Source organism: Dasypus novemcinctus, chromosome 24 (assembly GCF_030445035.2).
Source record: "Dasypus novemcinctus isolate mDasNov1 chromosome 24, mDasNov1.1.hap2, whole genome shotgun sequence".
NCBI classification, from domain to species: domain Eukaryota; kingdom Metazoa; phylum Chordata; class Mammalia; order Cingulata; family Dasypodidae; genus Dasypus; species Dasypus novemcinctus.
This window is the reverse complement of record NC_080696.1, coordinates 30,389,582-30,409,171: the sequence shown is the minus strand read 5'-3', so window position 1 is coordinate 30,409,171 and position 19,590 is coordinate 30,389,582. Positions and strand designations below refer to the sequence as shown.

At 44.3% G+C, this 19,590-nt stretch overlaps 1 protein-coding gene across 6 annotated transcripts in view; it reads right to left on the bottom strand.

Annotated features, from left to right (window-relative positions):
* Positions 1-19,590, bottom strand: part of LOC101419820 (signal-regulatory protein beta-1-like) — an 89,461-nt gene that overhangs the window by 12,792 nt on the left and 57,079 nt on the right. For 2 of the 6 annotated variants that reach the window (XM_071211613.1, XM_071211611.1), the window contains exons 2-3: positions 18,043-18,239; positions 2,687-3,043 (exon numbers count right to left, since the gene is read on the bottom strand). In XM_071211613.1, the coding sequence (XP_071067714.1) occupies positions 2,687-3,011 (325 nt within the window). In that variant the 5' untranslated portion in view covers positions 3,012-3,043; positions 18,043-18,239. Of the gene's footprint in view, positions 1-2,686; positions 3,044-4,065; positions 4,132-12,048; positions 12,177-18,042; positions 18,240-19,590 lie in introns of those variants that run through there. The other 4 variants (XM_071211615.1, XM_071211612.1, XM_058286819.1 and 1 more) reach the window with 3 other exon arrangements.

Here is a 19,590-nt window from a genome sequence, read left to right as displayed (position 1 = left end):
CTCCAGGGAACCGAAAGTGCCTACAACTGCAAGCAGGAGAATCGCATCCATCAACCATGTGGAATTTAAGACCCCTCTCAATATAGAGGTGGAGTGGACATCACCAATCCAGGGTCCACAGGATGGAGGAATAAAGTATGGATTAGAGTGAAATTACTGGTTTTCTACTATAGAACTACTGTGACTAGTAATGGAAGAAACTGCAGCACTGATGTGAAGAAAGTGGCCACAGTAGTTGCTGAGGACAGGGAGAAGGAAGAGATGAGATGTGGAGGCATTTTCAGGACGTAGAGTTGTCCTAAATGATATTGCAGGGACAAATGCTGGACATTATATATCCTGCCATAACCCACTGAATGTACTGGGGGAGCATATAAACTACAATGTAAACTATAATCCATGCGGTGCAGCAGTGCTCCAAAATGTATTCTCTAAATGCAATGAATGTGCCACAGTGATGAAAGAGGTTGTTGATGTGGGAGAAGTGGGAGGTGGGGGATGGGGTATACAGGAACCTCATATTTTTTAATGTAACATGTTTTTGTGATCTCTGCATCTTTTTTTAAAACAAATTTAATAAAAACATAAATAAAAATTTTAAAAAAAGAACAGGTTAACATAACATGAGACATTGACTGTGTCTCTATGATCTGGGGGTATAAAGTGAGCCCCATCTCCCTCAACAAGAATTTTTAAATGATACTTATTACACTAAAACAGAACAAAACAAGATTTCAAAGATGAGAGCTGGTGCATTTCTCCACACTTTGACTAGCACAGTGGGGTGTTGCAGGGAGCAGGGGCAGTGGAGTCAGGCTGCCTGGAGTCGGCTCTCCTCCCTGCCCCTCTCTGAGCCTCAGTGTCCTCATCCATTAAAGGGGCACAGCATGGCCTGTTCCTCATACCATTGGCTATAAGGAGTCAATGCCATCCATAATGGATGTGATGGGAAAGGGTTGGCACATGGCAACTCCCTGTCCACCTCCCTCATTCTAGTCCAGGGTATCATTCAGGAAGAGTGCTCTGGACTAGGAACTAAATCATCAGAGTCCAAGATGAGTCATTGAAATGCTGTGACTGCTTAAGCAAGGGAAAGGGCTGTACCACCTTGACCTCCAGTCTCTTCATCTGTTGTATCTGTAACATCTGGAACAAGTCCCCTACCCAGCCTTGTCCAGGTGTTGGGTCAGACTTGATTGCTACAAAATCTTGGAGGGAAATTGGGCAATTTCCACAGAAATTAACATGTACATGTTCTGTGACTCAGCAACCTCCTTTCAGGAGGGGCATTTCCCACTTGAGTAGAAGGACACACATGCAAGATCATCCTCTGCAGCATCCCCTTCACAGTCCAAGATGGGAAACAGCTTAAATATCCATCAATAGGAGACTGTAAAACGATGATATTTCCATACATTGTAGTGTTATGCAAAGCCCTAAAAAGCGATGCAGCAGCTCTACTTGTACTGATTCATGGTGCCCGATATGAAATGAGGCACCTAAAGTTTGAGAGGGGTTCTCCAGTCACCAATGGACCTCTGGGTCCCAGTATGAGGCCTTCTGAACCTTTGGGAAATTGATAAAAAGGAGAACTGCTGGCTCCCCACTCAAGGTTTCCGTTCAATGAGCTTTTTATTTAGCACCTAGTATGTACCTCGGTCTTGGATGGGAGAGTATCATTGCTGCACCAGCAAAGAGCCTGGCCTGGAACTGGATCTGTGTTCCAGTCCCATTTCCATTACTTGCCATGAGAATGTGGTCAAGACCTGTTTCACTGCCTGGCCTCAGGCCCCCATCTCTAAGTGGGGGGTGGGCTGGTGGTGTGAGGCTCCTTCACATGCTGATGTTCCAGGACTTAGGAGGTGGAAGGAGATCATGAACCTGTGGCAGAAAACTCAAAAGGAGCATCTTCTTTGCTGCCTCAACTGGGGACCCCTGAGTCTCCCACATGTGAGACCCTTCCCTGGGTGGGGGACACTGAGAAGGCCCAGTTCTGCTTGGAGCCTCCAGTGACTAAGTGGGCGAGTCTGTCCTAGATCCCACAAGGGACTTCCTGATAGACCCTCAGCAAAAGCCAAGCCTTTTGGCACCTCCTTCAACCAAGCTTAAACAGGGAACCTTTGTCTCTGAGGATTTTCTCCTCAGTGTGATGTTTCTGAAGATTAAATCAAGAAACACATGTCCTCCCCCTACCCTGGCCTGGACTTTGTCCTCACTGCAAGGGAAGAGAACAGAAGCATCAAGGGAGAAGAGCTTTGTTCTGCTGCATTCATTCCTGAGGCCCAGCATCAAGGGCAGAGCCTGGGACCTGGGAGGCTCCCTGGAAATGTTTGCAAAATAAAGAGAAGACCTCACAGTGCAGGGGGTCCCTCTCTGGAATGAGATGGACCTCAGTACTGACAGATCCCTCAACCATCAAAGGGTAGGACTAGATTGGAAAAAGGTTTTTAGAGTTAGGCAGCCGAGGGTTCCAGGCCTTTCTCCACCTTTTATGAGCCAGAGTCTTAAGCTAACAGCACAACTTCTATGAGCCTCAACTTCCCTTTCTTGTCTGTAAAAGAAGATAAAGTGCAACCATGAATATAAGCACCTACCTCCCCACCTGGTGGTGAGTAGTTGCTAAAAGGAGCGTATTATTGATTTGCTGTCACACACCAGGGGATGAAGGAGCCCATGACATACTCACCACTCACGGACACCCGGGTGCCGGGACCAGACTTATACTCAGTGTCTGGGGTCCCTTTCCTGAACTTCACACAGTAGTAGGTGCCGGTGTCAGAAGGGGTGATGTTGCTGATGCGGATGGAAAACTCCGTGTTGTCTGCCTTTGTGGGGTCTGTAACCTTTGTTACTCGGGGGAAGTGGCCTCCTTTGTAATCGTAGATTAATTCTCGGCCTGGCCCAGTCCCCCTGAACCACTTGATGGGTCCTGCAGGGCGCAGAGAGGACAGGATGCAGCGCAGAGTGACTGTTTCTCCAGCTTTCACCGACACTGACTTATCAGGCTGCATCACCTGCAGCTCCTCCTCCTGCCCTGCCACTCCTGGAGGGAAACACAGAGGAGTTACTCCTCCTGCCTGGTCTGTTATATTTTCTCCAGTGTTTACCAAGAACCCTCATTTGCTGAGTACAGACCATGAGTCAGGCTTTGTGCTCAACAAGTCACACGTATTATCTCATTCATCCTCACAACAAGGAAACTGAGGCACAGAGAGGTTGAGTCATGGTAAAGTGTAGGTCAGAACCCAGCCCGAGTGGAGGCCTGAGTCCTCTCTGGAAGAGCCATGTCTGAACTAGGTCCTGGAATTTACTTCTGAATTTCCAAGAAGCAGGGGCCCTGCTGAAGAACATTTGCTGACCTGGCCCGTTCCCCCTTTACATGGGACAAGTCACAGGGGTCCTGAGGGGACACAAGGCAGAACAGTGTGATCACCTGAGCAGCTACGACCAACACTGATCTTAAGACTGAGCCACCTGCAGTTCCCACCCCTGCCCTCCATAGGGAAGCCCACAGTGGGTGCCCACAGCCCCTCCTCTGCACTAGGCAGGGCTCAGGAGCCTGGAGGCCTCTCTTGGCGCAGCCTCCTTCATCCTTGTCCTGGACTTGAGAGCTGGTGAAGCTCAAAGCAGGGGCCAGGAGCAATCAAGTTCTGCCTCTCTCCAGACTCTGCCCAGAGAGGGCGTTCCTCGCCTGAAGCCTACGGAGCCCTGGTTTGGGGCTCACTCCCTGTATTTTTCTGAAAGCCTAATTTTCCAAGCTCCCCTGCATCTGTGAGCTAGTCAATGAATGGCCTGTTCACAAACTGCTTTTCTGATTAGCTCAGCCAGTCAGCCTGTTTCCCACAGCCAACAGTTTCTCATCCCTCTTGTCATTGATGTATTAAAGCAGCACTTCCCAGGTCAAATTCAGTTTTTTACATACTCTTTACATTGGCAATTCAGTTTTAGGAGTTTATGCTCAGGAGATAATGGACCAAATGTGCAAGACTCTCAGTGCAAAAATAATCAGAACAATGTCTCAGTGGGTGGAGACCCACACAATAAATAATAGAATATTAAACGTGCCTGCTGGGGAGTCCTGCTACGTTCTCAGATAGAGGGGCAAGTATCTCTCAAATACATAGGCAGTGCCTAGTAAAAGAAAACAAACCAGTACGTCAAGCCCTCAATATTAGCACATGTAATTATGAAGCTCATTCTTGAAAAATTGAAACTTAGTGGTTACCATACATTCTGAGCGGAGGGAGAGGGAACAACAGGTAGAACACAGGGCCTTTTTAGGGCATTGGAATTGTTCTGCATGATTTTGCAATGATGGATAGAAACCATTGTACATTTTGTCAAAACCTATATACTTGTACTGTGCAGGGAAGTGGCTGTGGCTCAATTGATTGGGCTCCCATCTACCATATGGGAAGCCCGGGGTTCCTGTCCCAGGGCCTCCTTGTGAAGGCAAGCTGGCCTGTGCCTACAGAGAGCTGACAGCCCATGCCTGTGGAGAGCTGGAGCAGCAAGATTACGCAACAAAGGGAGAAAAACAGACGCAGAAAAACATGCAGCGAATGGACACAGAGAGCAAACAGCAAGCAAGCCACAAGAGGGGAAGTAAACAAATAAATAATAAATCTTTTTTTTTTAAATTGTACTGTGCAACGTGTAAACCATAAGGTAAACTATTGCCCATGCTTAGTAGCAGTGCTTCAATATTTGTTCATCAGTTGTAACAAATGTAGCATACTCATGTGAGAAGTTATTAATAGGGGAAAATGTAAGAGGGAGGGGTGGGATATATGGGATTCCCTATATTTTTGATGTAACTTTTCTGAAACCTATAGCTTCTTTGAAAATAAAGTAAAAAAAAATAAGGAAACACTGGGATAACATATAGAAGAAATTGTAAACATGAAAACAACAGATCTTATGGTGATGAAACACACAATGGAAGAAAAAAAGTTTTCTGTTTTTTTGTGGGGGGTTTTGGATTACAGAAAAGTTGCGACTATGGCAGGGGAGGATCGCTGGTGCAGGGTGTCAGTTGTGGAGGGATGCATGGGGAAGGATGCACCTGGAGCATGCCTCAAAGAATATGAATATGTTCATGTGGCCATAGGGAGTTAACTCCGTGGGTGGAGACCTACACAATAACCAACAAAATACTGAATTCCATCCTGGGCAGTCCTGCGACATTCTCTAATAGAGTGGCAAGAATCTCTAGAGTACACAGGCAGTGCCGGGTGAAGGAGGACAGACCAATATGCCAGGTCCTTGATATCGATGCTTGTACTCATGAACCTTATACTTATAAAATTGAAACTTAGCCTAGTAATATATAGCCTAAGAGTTACCTCCTGAAAACCTCCTTGTTGCTCAAATGTGGACTTTTTCGGCGGCGGACTTGGCCCAGTGGTTAGGGCGTCCGTCTACCACATGGAAGGTCCGTGGTTCAAACCCCGGGCCTACTTGACCCGTGTGGAGCTTGCCCATGTGCAGTGCTGATGTGCGCAAGGAGTGCCCTGCCTCGCAGGGGTGTCCCCCGTGTAGGGGAGCACCACATGCAAGAAGTGCACCCCGTAAGGAGAGCCGCCCAGCGCGAAAGAAAGTGCAGCCTGCCCAGGAATGGTGCCGCACACACGGAGAGCTGACACAACAAGATGACACAACAAAAAGAAACACAGATTCCCGTGCCACTGACAACAACAGACGTGGACAAAGAAGACGCAGCAAAATAGACACAAAGAACAGACAACTGGGGTGGGGTGGGGTGGGGGGGGGAAGGGGAGAGAAATAAAATAATTCTTTTTTAAAAAATGTGGACTTTTTCTAAGCCAAACTCAGGATATGAACGTACTACCTTCCCCCTGATGTGAGGCATGACTCCCTGGTAGGGCCTCCCTGACATAAAGGGATTGTTACCAAGCAACTTGTGATGAATTTGAAAAAAGACATTGACCAAAAGGGTAAATATTAAATACAAATTAGTTTTTATGGCTAAGAGATTTCAAAGTGAGTTAGGAGGTCATTGCAGAGGTTACACTTATACTCGTCTTAAGAGGATCTCACAGTGTCACAGTAAGCAATGCCTCAAGCAGGGGGGCTCCTGAGGCCTCTAGAGACATTTGGACACTATCAGCAAGGCCGACAATCCCAGGAAGTCGACAGCCCTTCACTGGGCCTTACCTTAAAATATATGTTAATCTCTCTCCCCAATGTAATACACATCGTTCTTCTGCCCATTTTATTTGAACATATAATCAACACTATACCCAATAAATATATGTCTCAGTAACTTAAATAATCAGTCTGTTCATATGCCAGTTCAGCCCTGAATCTCAGCAGAGTTGCAGCCAATACCAGTTCTCCTGTTCATCTGACTCGCCCAGGACAACTAAGAAAATAATGATGATGAACAACCCCCATTCCAAAAAACAGAGTATCGATAACTGTAGGCAAGATGGTTCCATCCATCACACAGGATCTAAGCTCCTTCTCAGTCGAAAGTAAAGTGGGCATCACCATCCAAAAATCCTCAAAATTAGGAATGAACAAACATAAGGGGGAATGCAACTATGGACCCTAGTAGACTTTTTATTATTCTAGTAATGGAGGAACTCATAACCTTGATATAAAGATAGTGGTTACCAGAGGTTCTGAGGGGAAGAGGAGAGAAGAATAAGTATAACATGGGGCATTCTGGGGACATTGGAATTGTTCTGCATGATATTGCAATGACAGATAAAGGCCAGTATACATTTTGTCAAATCCTATAAAATTGTGCAGTGCAAAGTGTAAACCAAATTTAAAATGAGGACCATGATTAGTAGCAATGCTTCAATATGTGTTCATCAATTGTAACAAATGGACCACACTAATGAAGGACATTGTTAATTGGGTAAAGTGTGGGAGGGGGAGGTGGGGGGGTATATAGGAATCCCCTACACTTTCAGTGTAACTTTTCAGTAACCTAAAACTTCTTTAAAAATAAAGAAAAACAACAACAAAAGCAAGACCAGGTCAGACCCTTTAATCATTTTAGGGGCTGGAATTTTTTAAAAAGAGGTGTGAAAAAAACTTGACTAAAAGAAAAGCTAAGGAAAAGAAGAACAAGTTGTTGCATGGATCTAGACTGAAAGTCATTCTTTAAGCGTTTTCTTAGTTCTGTGTTCAAATGTGTTTGCACAGATGCCTATGGTTATCCATGGAAAGAAACACACTGCATATAGCCTTAAAACTATCCATTGAACACTGACAGTGTTTTCAGTGCTTTGTAACATTACACAAAATAGAATGGGCCAATAGAATAAAAATGTTCAGGTTTGGAGGAAGCTAAAAAAAGAAAAGAAAAGAATAATCCAACAGTGTTGGTTGTAGAGGAAAAAAATGTAATCTGGTACTATATATTAGAAATTTTCATAAACTATTTCTGGCTCTACACTCTCTGACCACATAGAGTTGGCACTTTTTGGACACTTGCCTTGGGCTGGGCCATAAGACTAGTTTAGTTCAATAAATTGGGGACAGAAGTGACAGGTGTATCTTCTGGGCTATGCATTTAACTGCAGGTGCAGGAAGCTCTGCAGATCAACTTCCCTCTTCCACAGAGATCTGTGGTCCTCTCCATCCACCTCAATTCTCGAGTGACAGTGACAGACAGAATTCCCAACACACAGTGACTATGTAACTTAAATAAATATGATGCTATTGCTTTAAGTCCCTGAGATATTCCCCCCATAGTATAAGTGCATAGAATTAGTTTCCATTGCTGATGTAACAAATAGTCAAAAATTTAATGGCTTGCATTTCTGGAGGTCAGTAGGCTGAAATAGGTTTTAAGAGGCTAAAATTAAGGGATTGATAGAAGCGCATTCCTTCTGGAAGCTCTCAGGTAGAATTGATCCCTTGCCTATTCCACCTTATAGAAGCTTCACACTCTTTGGCCTTTGACCCTGTTCAAGCAGTGACATTGTGTACTCATGAACAGCAGGTAAAAATGTCACCATTAATAACATGTTAGGCAGAAAATGTATCCACTCTACTTGTAGCTCTACGGGAAATTTTTGGAAAACACAATTGTAGTGTTTTTGGTTACTGCAGTCTACATTCGACAAGTTACTACAAAAAAGGCAAAGGATCAGAAAAGATTTGGTTGCTTTGCAAGCAGAAATAAAATGGAACTGAGAAATCTAGATTTTGAGGTTAAAAATGCAATAGCTACTCATCCTCTAGTCATTATAACATTAAACAGAGATGGCCAGTGAACAACAAAACCTCTGTTTTCCTGCTGAACCAGCAGCAAGACTTGCCATAAAATAAGAAACAGGGTAGACCCATCTGGGACTGCTTGAAGGAGCTCACCACGGGGCTGGTTGCAGTTCAGAAGAAACACTAATCACCAGGCTGATCAGTCCAAAGGCTTGTATTAGGGGAATTTAACAGAGAGTGGCAGCTACATCATGACAGCGAAATGGCAAGAAGTTCATTGGAAAATGTCCACACCCATGGCAACCAATCTATAGATTGCATATGATTGAGAAACTAAGGTGGCTATGTGCTAGGGGCTTGCTTGCAAGTTTTGGGAAAACATTGTATCTCTTTTCCCAAAACAGGATGTGGTCAGGTTAGGCTTCACTCAACCTTAGAGCAGTAAATCCCCAGGTGCTTCTACCATGTAACACAAATGGATGCCTGAGGAGGAGGACAGGGTTGAGGTCAGTCCCGGGTCAAGCAGGAACCAATTATCAATTAGAACTCAGTGCCCAGCAAAGATCCAATCAATGCCAAGGCCCTTGTACCCCTTGTTAGCCCTGGAGTGGAGAAACTATGTCACGGAAGACCCAGGTAAGATTGTAGCCCTCAGCAGAGCTTTTTGATGGAACAAAATGACTCTAGGAAAAAGAAACAAACCAGGCTCCAAAGCTGGAAGACTTGAGAAATTTCCTCCTCAACAGAGGGAATTACGGGACAAGCAAGCAAAGAAATAGCAGCCTTCAGAAATGTGCTTTGAAAAGAATTGTAGGGAAACGGACTTTGGCCCAGTGGTTAGGGCGTCCGTCTACCATATGGGAGGTCCGCGGTTCAAACCCCGGGCCTCCTTGACCCGTGTGGAACTGCCATGCGCAGTGCTGATGCGCGCAAGGAGTGCCGTGCCACGCAAGGGTGTCCCCCGCGTGGGGGAGCCCCACGCACAAGGAGTGCGCCCGTGAGGAAAGCCGCCCAGTGTGAAAAGAAAGTGCAGCCTGCCCAGGAATGGCGCCGCCCACACTTCCCGTGCCGCTGACGACAACAGAAGCGGACAAAGAAACAAGACGCAGCAAATAGACACCAAGAACAGACAACCAGGGGAGGGGGGGGGAATTAAATAAATAAATAAATCTTTAAAAAAAAAAAGAAAAGAATTGTAGGTGTCGTTTACGGCCATGTGAGAGTGTTTGGCCTATGAGTTGAAGGGCCAATCATTTAACTGCAGGTGGAAGAGTCTCCAGTTCTCTATTTCATAACCTCAGAGATGAGAGACTTTCTGGAGACAGAGAGAAATGTAAAAATTCTTACCAAAAATTTCCCAAGAAACAGGCATGGGTTCTGGTGGTAAGGATATAATCAGAGGAGCATGCTATTGTGGTTCCACAAGTAAATCCTGTGATTTTGTTGTCTTTTTCTATTTCCCAGCTACTCCACAAGGAGAGAATTTGTGGTTCCCATGTGTGCTGGTAAAACCCAACCTCTTAGCACTATTTGTAACTGAACTCACCTACTAAGGTGTGCACATCCTATTAATAGGGGTGGTCCTTTGGTGTAGGAACAACAGTGATGAATTTGGGTTTTTAAGTCTGGAGAGGAGATGGGGGAGGGGAAGCTCAAGTAAACTCTTCATCACCTTCATTCCCTCCCATCCCTACACCGCACAGAAGAAAGAAGTCCAAGATAGTGATGCACAGAAATACTTCTTTGAGAAAAATACTCACTTTACCAAAAAGGGAGTTTGTATATCCTAAGAGTTGGATAGAAGGTAAGGAATAAGGGTCGAAAAGTGGAAATGGAAGGTGAGTGGGAGAGAAGGAAAATTAAACATCTGTTCAGTGTGTCACTTTTTCATTGACTGAAAATGATTTAAAGACAACAGCAAGGAGATGCTTTCTAAAAATCCCATGTGTGAATGTGCTAATACACTTACACTCATGTACACATATACATACAGATGCATAAATATATATAATATTTATTTTTATACTTACTTTAAATACATAAATATTTAATTTGTTTTAGGATTAAATGCAAGTGCAGTTTATATGCTAGGCTCAGAGGTTGGAGGATTAAATTAAAGTAAAATACATGATAGAGAGAAATGGATGTGGCTCAACCAATTGGGCTCTTCCCATCCACCATATAGGAGGTCCAGGGTTCAATGCCCAGGGCCTCCTGGTGAGGGCAAGCTGGCCCATGCAGGAGTGCCGGCTGATGTGGAGAGCTGGCGAAGCAAGATGATGCAACAGGAGGCACAGAGGAGAGAAAATAAGAAGACGTAACAGAACAGGTAGAAGAGGTGGTGCAAGAGAGTAATTGTCTCTCTCCCACTTGGGAAGGTCCCAGGATTGGTTCCCGGAGTCACCTAATGAGAATACAGGCAGACAAAGAACACACAGCGAAAAGACACAGAAAGCTCACAATGGGGCGAATGGGGCAGGGGAGGAGAAATAAATAAATCTTAAAAAAAAAAACAAAACAACATGATACAGCTCTGTAAAAAACTTAGCACATAGAAAGCATCTAAAACACCATGAATAGAAGTCTGAGAGGACACACACCTGAATTTAACTCTGATTATATCTGATTGGAGGGATGGGTGATGATTTTTCATCATTTTAGTTCTATTTTCTAATTTTTCTGCAATGAGCTTCCACGGAGAACCGAGTAGTGTAGCAAGGTTATAAGGATGAGCTCTGAGGCCAGGATTTAAATCCTGGCTACTCATTCGCTTAGGAAGGTGACATCAGGCAAGTGAGGCTGCCTGCCTTCATGTCCCCATTTATAAATTGGAGATAAGGTAATAGTTCTCACACAGAAGTGTTGTGGTGATTAGACGAGTTAATAGCCACCAAAGGCTATGAAGTATGCCTGCCTTATCAGGGTCATGGTGAACTGTCACTGTTGGTATCCTGTGCAGTGTATGTATAATGGGAATAATTTAAAAGTCAGACATTGCAGCAACATGGCAGGGCCAGGGTGGGGAGCTGGCAGGGGTGAGCCCAGCCCTGGGACAGTAAAGTATGCTCCATGGCTGGGAGAAAAGACATGATTTGCAGGGGGTGCTGTATGCAGGGGCACTCTCAGGCTGCCATAAGAATGGCCTTAATGCCTGCATGATTTGGTTAATGTCCACATGAAAGTGGAGACCAGAGAAGCTATGGGAACCTATGAAGTAGAAAAACACAGAGCTCCTTAAAGTTGAAGAGGCTGCAGAGGATGGGTGGTGAGACTCCAAGATCACTGACAAAGGGAGAAAGAGAAAGAAAACAGAGGCAAAGCAGCCCCAGCCACAGCATGGGAGGGATGGTGGCTGGACTTCGCCAGAGAAGCATTGCATCTTGGCCCAGCTCGAGCAGGCGCCACTTCAGGCATCCCATCCTCTAAGTGGTGAACAGAGAGCTCTAGGCTTGGAGCCAGACTGCCATGGGGTTGTCTCCGTGCTCGCTCTGTTTGGCCTTGGGCAAGTTCCTTCACCTCTCTTAGCCTCAAAACGTGCAAGGCTTTCAATAAAGATCTCTGAAAAGGGATCTGTCAGTCAAAATTTCTATAAAGGTATAATTAGTATTAAGGTGGTGGTTGTAGTTTGAAGCATCTTCTGAGACGCGGCTCTGGTAAGCAACTGCAGGTGATTGATCTGGAGTGAAAATGCTCCGATTCCTGACTCTGTGCTCTCAGGTATGCCCAATCCTCAGTCTTCCCTTTCAGCCCTAGATGGGGCATCAGGGCTTCCCTGGAAAACTGGAAATCTGGGAATAGGGGGAGGTCGAGGGGCAGGAAGGAGGGGGCTGTACCCCAGACAAGGCTCACCTGTGAGGACCAGCAGCAGAGCCAGCAGCAGGGAAGGCCGAGGAGGGTGAGCCCGGGAGGCACAAATGGGCATCGTGGATGCCTGTGGAGCTTGCTCTGTCCCAGCGCCTGTGCTGCGGAGGCCTGGGACTCTGCACCCAGATAAGAGAGCCCCACCCCCTAGGACAGAAGAGGAAGTGACTATGACCAGAAGGAAGCAGCTTGCTTCTAGATGTGAATAGTTCCTGCTTCTGGATTGTGAAATCAAAACCAGGCAGATGAATGCTAAAGGTGAGGAGTTACTGCTGCTAAGATTTCAGAGAGGCTTGGACATGCCCAGGGGAAAGGAAGCTCCCTCCTGCCTTGGGGTCTGTGCTCTCCCCACTTGGCCCCACACCCATCTTGAGGTCTTCCTTTAATTCCCCATTTGGGAGCCCCAGGCTAAGAAGAATCCTTGCAGGTGGCTTGTGGCCTTGTTCTGTGCCAGCCCCAAATCAGAGCTCCTGAGCTGGGGCAAGGCGGAGGGTTTTCCAGGACCAGGTCACTTTGGAGTGAAACAAAATCTGTTTCTGAAACGACTCCCGACTATGACACTTTACATAGTTGGTAAAACTTGACCAAATGCAGTGTCGTGTGGACCTCAGAATTTGCATGTCCCTGTACCCAACAAAAAGAAAAATTTCCTAACTCCTTCCAGAAGAGGAAGTAGATTTAGATGAACAAGTATCTGCTCTGTGGGGTGTTAGAAAGAAAGCTGCACCTGTAACAAAACAAAAGCTCACCTGATTGTGGAGGAGAAAATAATTTTATTAAGGATCTTGCAAGAACGGGCGCACAACCTGGATAAAATGCCTGGCGCGCCAAACATCAAATAAAATGGACATTTATACCCTAAACCTAACACACAGGTCCCTCCCCTGTTCCCCATTGATTGGGTACTTCAAGGGTTATAGCCTATCAGAATCATCTAAGTAAATCCCCGGTTCCGCTCTCAGTCGCGGGTCTCGCTTTCCCTACACTCTGGCGGGCTGGGATGGTTGGCGCCGCTTTCATTCCTGGCGCGCTTTTCTAATTTGGCACCTTTTTCTCTGTTGGCCCCGCCCCCGCTCCTCACCATTGGCCGTCTCGCTTTGGCCCCACCCCCAGCACTCACCATTGGCCCTCCCTTGCATCGGTGCCATTTTTCAAATTCTTGGCGCGCCAAAGCCGCTAGAACCCCTACCTTTCCTGCTGGAACAGCAGAGCCCGCTCCAGCTGCCCCTTTGTGAAAATTGAACTTAACCCTTTCCCACAGGGGGGAAGTGGGAATTATAGGATGTGAAGAGGGGGATGGGATAGGGAGGGGGAGGAAATGGAGTCAAATGCCTAGTGAGGGGGAGTCACATTATTTCAATGCCTTTTCGTCTGTGTGGAGAACACCTATTCCATCTTCCACTCGTGCAGATGTCCCTGGGTAAAGGGGAAGGATGACTGCCCAGGCCTAGATGACGTGCTAACAAGTTGTGCAACTCACTGGACCTGCCTAGGCACAGTTTTTTCATCTCCACATTGGGGAATAACAGGTCATACCTTGCACTGTTTTAGTGGCATTTAAAGACACAATGAATGTAGCATGCTGGAAACCCAAGAGGTAATTATTGAGTCTCTTGGTACCAAATGAATAGGACAACTCAAAAATTGCCTTTGAAAGAATCCCTCCTGCAGATATCACTTGCTCACCAGTGGCACTTTCAGGCTGGACCTCTTGGACCTCACTTACGTGGCATCCCTGGACTGCCTCTGCCACTCCAAGATCAATTATTAACCTCTAAATTTTTCTGGATCCTGCCCCTTGTTAATCTATGGAGGTGGCAGTAGCTCCACTTGAAGTACTTGTTTATCTCATGATTCACACTTCATAGTATCAATTTGGATACATTGAGGGGTTTCTGGAGGGATGTATTGTTGTGACATGCTGTGCTTGGCACTTTGCCTGTGGGTGTCCAGGGTGTGGTGGGGCAGAGAGATGCATCATCCCTGGCCAGGTGTGAGCCACACTGAGACCAGAATCCTGACCTTGCTTTTCCTGAAAGTTCCCCTCACCCTTCCCTGCCTGGCTGTAGGCTTTCTATCTGGGTTTGTTCTTAGAGAATCCCTGGTTCCTCTGTTCTTGTCACTAGCAATATCAGAAATACTCATGGTTTTTATTTTCTCCTACAATTCATTGCTGTGTGATTTTCAGGTAGACTTTTGTCTTCTCTGAGCTTCACTTGGATTATTTGCAAATGGAGGTTATAAAACGCACCTTATAGAGTAATGGCAAGAATAACATAATATAATCAATGCAAGATGCTTGACTCATTATTAATTATAACCAGTAAATTGTGGTTATGCTTATTCTTTGTGTACAGGATGAAGTCACTAATGTATCTTGATAAAGTTGTACCTCAGAAGCACCACCTTGTCAGGTGGCTATTCAGTTATTCCAGCACTATTTGGTAAAGAGAGAATTCTTTCACCATTGAATGGTCTTGGCTATTTGACCATAGACACATGAATTTATTTCTGGACTCTCAATTCCATTCTGTTTTTCTAAATGTCTATCTTTTTGGCAGTACCACAGACTCTCAATCAGTGAAGCTTTGTAGTAGTGAAGTTTGCAGTAAGTTTTGAAATCAGGAAGTGTGAGTCCCCCAATTTTGTTCCTTTTAAAGGTTGTCTTGTCTATTCCTGTCCCCTTGTACTTCCATATGCATTTTAGCATCAGCTTGTCAGTATCTATAATGAAGGCTGCTGAGGTTTTGATTGGAATTATGTTTTATCTGCAGATGAATTTGGAGAGTATTTTCATCTTAACAACACTAGCTCTACCAATTCATGAACATGGAAAGGCTTTTGATTTATTTAGGAGTTCTTCAATTTCTTTCAACATTGTTTTGTAGTTACCAATATACAAATCTTGCCGTTATTGTGTTTAATATGTTCCTAATATTATAGTGTATTCTTTTTAATGCTTTTATAAATGGAACTGTTTTCTTAATTTTGACTTTTGACTAGGCAGTGGTTTCTTAGATATGGCATCAAAGTCCAAGCAACCAAAGAAAAAATAAACAGGACTTCATCAAAATTAAAAATTCAAAGGGCACTATGAAGTAATCAAAAAGACAACTTATACAATGGAAGAAAATATTTACAAGTCATAATTGACCCAGAATGTATAAAGGATTCTTCCAACTCGAAAATTTTAAAAGAAGATGTACAGGCGGCGGACTTGGCCCAGTGGTTAGGGCGTCTGTCTACCACATGGGAGGTCCGCAGTTCAAACCCCGGGCCTCCTTGACCCGTGTGTAACTGGCCCATGCGCAGCGCTAATGGTGCAAGGAATGCTGTGCCATGCAGGGGTGTCGCCCGCATAGGGGAGACCCACACGCAAGAAGTGCGCCCCGTAAGGAGAGCCGCCTAGTGTGAAAGAAAGTGCAGCTGGCCCAGGAATGGTGCCGCGCACATGGAGAGCTGACACAACAAGATGACGCAACAAAAAGAAACACGGATTCCTGTGCTGCTGACAACAACAGAAGCGGACGAAGAAGACGCAGCAAATAGACACAGAGAAGAGACAACAGGGGAAGGGGAGAGAAATAAATAAATAAATCTTTTTTAAAAATTTCTAAAAAAAAAAAAGATGTACAAATGGCAAGTACATGTTAAGATGTTCAACATTATTAGTAATTTGGGAAATGCAAACCAAAGCCAACCCACCTCATACTCACTAGGATGGCTATAATCAAAAGAGACAATAAGTATTGGCAAGTGTAGCTGTTTGGCATTATTTATAAATTCTAAAAATAGATATTGGATTATGTTTGTGAATTATTCTTTTCCTCTGGACATATGAGATTATATTGGATTCAGAAGTTTACTTGATTAAATAATGATTCAGGCTTTGATTGGACCACAACAATAGGACATTGCATCCCACCCCCTTGGTGGGCAGAGACTCACAGAGAAAAGACATGGCAAAGGACAGAGTTGGGAGTTTTCAGCTGGAGCCCCAGGAAGTAAGCATACAGAGGAGCTTGGTCTTGAGTAAAGAGAAAAGGCCCCAGGAAGAGAAACAAGCCACTTGCCTAATAGTCTACAGCCGGCTTGTGGAGCTAGCAGAGGACCTGAGCTGGTAAAGAAGCAATCCCTGGGAAGAGAAGAACCCAGGAAGCCTGAACCCTCACAAATGTCAGCAGCCATCTTGCTCCAACATGTGGCAATAGACTTTGGTGGGAGTGAAATAACTTAGGCTTTATGGCTTTGTAACTGTAAACTTCTGCCCCAAATAAATACCCTTTATAAAAACCAATTGATTTCTGGTATTTTGCATCAGCACCCCTTTGTCCAACTAATACAGCAAGGATGTGGAGAAACTGAAACACTCATACATTTCTAAAGGGACTGTAAAATAGTGCAACCGCTTTGGAAAACAGTTTGACATTTCCTCAAAAATTTAGACATAAAGTTGTCATATAACCCAGCAATTCCATCCTAAGGTACACTCAAGATAACTGAAAACATATGTCCACAAATACACACACACAAAACTTGTACACAAATGTTCTTAATAATAATGAAAAAAATGGCACAAACCGAATGACCATCAAATGATGAATGGGTAAGCAAAACATATCCATACATTGGAATATTATTCAGCTATAAAAAGGAATGAAGTACTGATTCAGCACAACATGTATTAACCTTGAAAACATTATGCTAAGTGAAAGGAGTCAAACACAAAGGACTGTATTGTATGATTCCATTTCTATGAAATGTCTAGAATAGGTGAATGTTGATTATTGCTTACTAGGGTCTTGGGGGTAGGGAAGAATGGGTTAGTACTAATTTGGTATGGGTTTTCTGGCGGGCAGTGAGGAAAATAATCTGGGGTTAGACGGTGGTGATGGTTACACAATTTTGTAAGTATGCTAGAAACCATGAGTTACATACTTGGAGAAGGTAAATTTTATGGAGTGTGAATGAATTTTTAGGAAATAGTTGTGGAATCGAAGCTGCTCAATTAGAGGTGGAGCGGGCATCACCATCACAGAATCCTCAGGAATGGGGATAAAATATGGACTAGAATGGCCTATATAGCCTTGTCAGTTTGGAATTTTAAGCCCATGAGAAATGAAAGTCTATTCATTAAATGTCTGCCAGTTGGAAGTTTGTATAATCTGCTGTAGTTACGGGTTATGTATAAAATGCTTTTCTAAACTTGGAAGAAAAATTACAAAATGTAATAATGGCTGGAATTGCTGACGGACTACAGTCACTAAAACCTATGACTTGGGAAAAGGAGGGGAGGCGGTATTCTGGGAGAAATGTTGTTTGTTTGTCCTTGTTTCTTTTGAACTTAGTCATCAGATGCACACAACGAGCCCTTCGGGGTATGAAGCAGCAAGAAACCACCGAATCTGCCTTTGTTGCTTTACAAATCAAAAAGGGGGAAATGTGGGGAAAAGTTTCACCCATTCTATTGTAGATGTTGCCTTATTGTAGATGATGCCTTATTGCAGATGATGCAGTTGTTCCCTGTTATTGTAGATGATGTTGCAGTTCCGATAGCAAACAGCTGCTTTGGAGTTCCTAATAAATATGACGCAGAAACTAGGGTCGAGGCTCTTAGTTCCAGAAGCTGTGAATCCCCTGGTCCCATCTTTTCTCCTCTCTTGTGTCCCTCTCTGACCTTTATTTCATAAAGTTCTGCATTGCCTTCCCTTCAAGCCAACCTATTGGTGAGCTGATTGCAGCAGTGCCCTTATCATATAAATCCTGTTCTGTGTTTGGCAAATTTCCTAATTTTATGATCTTTATAAAGGAAATACTAGTTATTACAGTATGAGCCGAAAATGCCATACTTAGTTTCCCAGCCTCCCTTAAAGTTAGGGCCTAATCATGTGACTCAGTATCTGCCAATCATATGCAGCCTGGTCAGACCTTGCCATGGACAATAGACTCAAGAAGCAAATGGCAGGAAGAGCTCTGTCTCACTTTGGCAGCAGGAGCAGGAGCAACTTCTTCAGCAGAACCATTTCCATGGCACAGTTGTGGGCCTGTTCCAGGCTGCTCAGATTCAAGCCTCTTTTCCACCTTTGCAGTGAGAATGTGAGCTTCTCGATTTCCTATTCACAAAATTCCTTTCTGGTTAAATGTAGCATGGTCAGCTTCTATTGCCTGCAGCCAAGAGCCTTAAGTATAATAAATTAATGTGTGAGGGAAAGGGTACGCTCAGCAACAACAACAAAAAAAGAAACAAAAAAAAAAAAAGGGAAAAAATATGAAATTTAAATGAACAACAACAACAAAAAAGGGTACTCTCACACTATATTGATGGATGTGGAGGTTGGTACCAGCTGTCTAAAAATCACTTTGGTGACATATATCAAAAGCCTTAAAGTTTATATACATTAACCCAGCAATTCAATTGTATGGGTTTGTATTAAGGAACACATAAAAGACACTGAGCAGGGACTTAGGTCTAAGAATGTTCACAGCAGGGAAGAGCTGGTATTGATAGAAAAGAAAAAGAATCTTGAAACAAGATAAATGTCCAACAACAGTATTTTTGTTTAATTAGTTGAGGGCCAAACATACAATGGAATGTGTAACCATTACAAATGATCAGTATAGGTTCAAATTTTTTGACTGCACATGACATTTACAATGCATTGTTCACCAAAAATAAAAGCTGATTACAAAATAGTACTCATTATTTCATTAAAAATTTAATATATGATTGGTAAAATATGTTGAGTGGGATTTTTCCCATTGTCATGTCATTGAAGCAGAGGTCCAAAGCTAATGCCAAAATGTGCCTTGTATATTGAGCTCAAAGAGCTACAAGCTGTTTGAGGCAGCCCCTTCCTCATTGGGTTGACCACGAGGGCCCAGGTCCAGACCTACCTCTACCACCACGTTCACTGCTCAATTAATATAATGGGAAAGAGAAGTTTGGCACTTGAGTAGTGTAGTGTCTGTGGAAAAGATATACCCTCCACATTCATATCCCATGTGGAAATTATGGAGCTTTCTCTGCCCAGGTCTGGTAAGGAGAGCATCAAGGAGATCATTCTTCAGTTCCAGGAGCTTGCACAAACTGCCGTCCCCCACTTCTGCTGAGTTGGGGGCTACTGAACATTTTTTCCTTGGAAAGTGGGTCAGCCATGGAACTGCCTAATACTGCTGGGGTGTGGGAAGAAGGGACCCCAGGAGATGAAAGGCTGGAGAGAAGGCAGGGAAGCACCAGGCTCTGGCTATTGGACAGGGTAAGGATGTTCAGAAGGGAAACACTAGTGGGAGGGCGAGCCTTCCAGATAGATCTGGGAGGCTCCTCTGAGTCTCACTCTGTTGAATATAATTCCTTCAGAAGTCAGTCAAGAAAAAGGGCTGCCCTCAGGGACAGGTGGTCTCACTTCAGAAGGGAGGGAATTGGAATTTACAACAGGAGTGACTTAGCTCCCCAGGGAGTGTGCCCCAAAAGCTAGAACCTGGGGGAAGGACTGTCTTTAAATAAGGCCTCTCCAAAAAAAAAAAGGACTC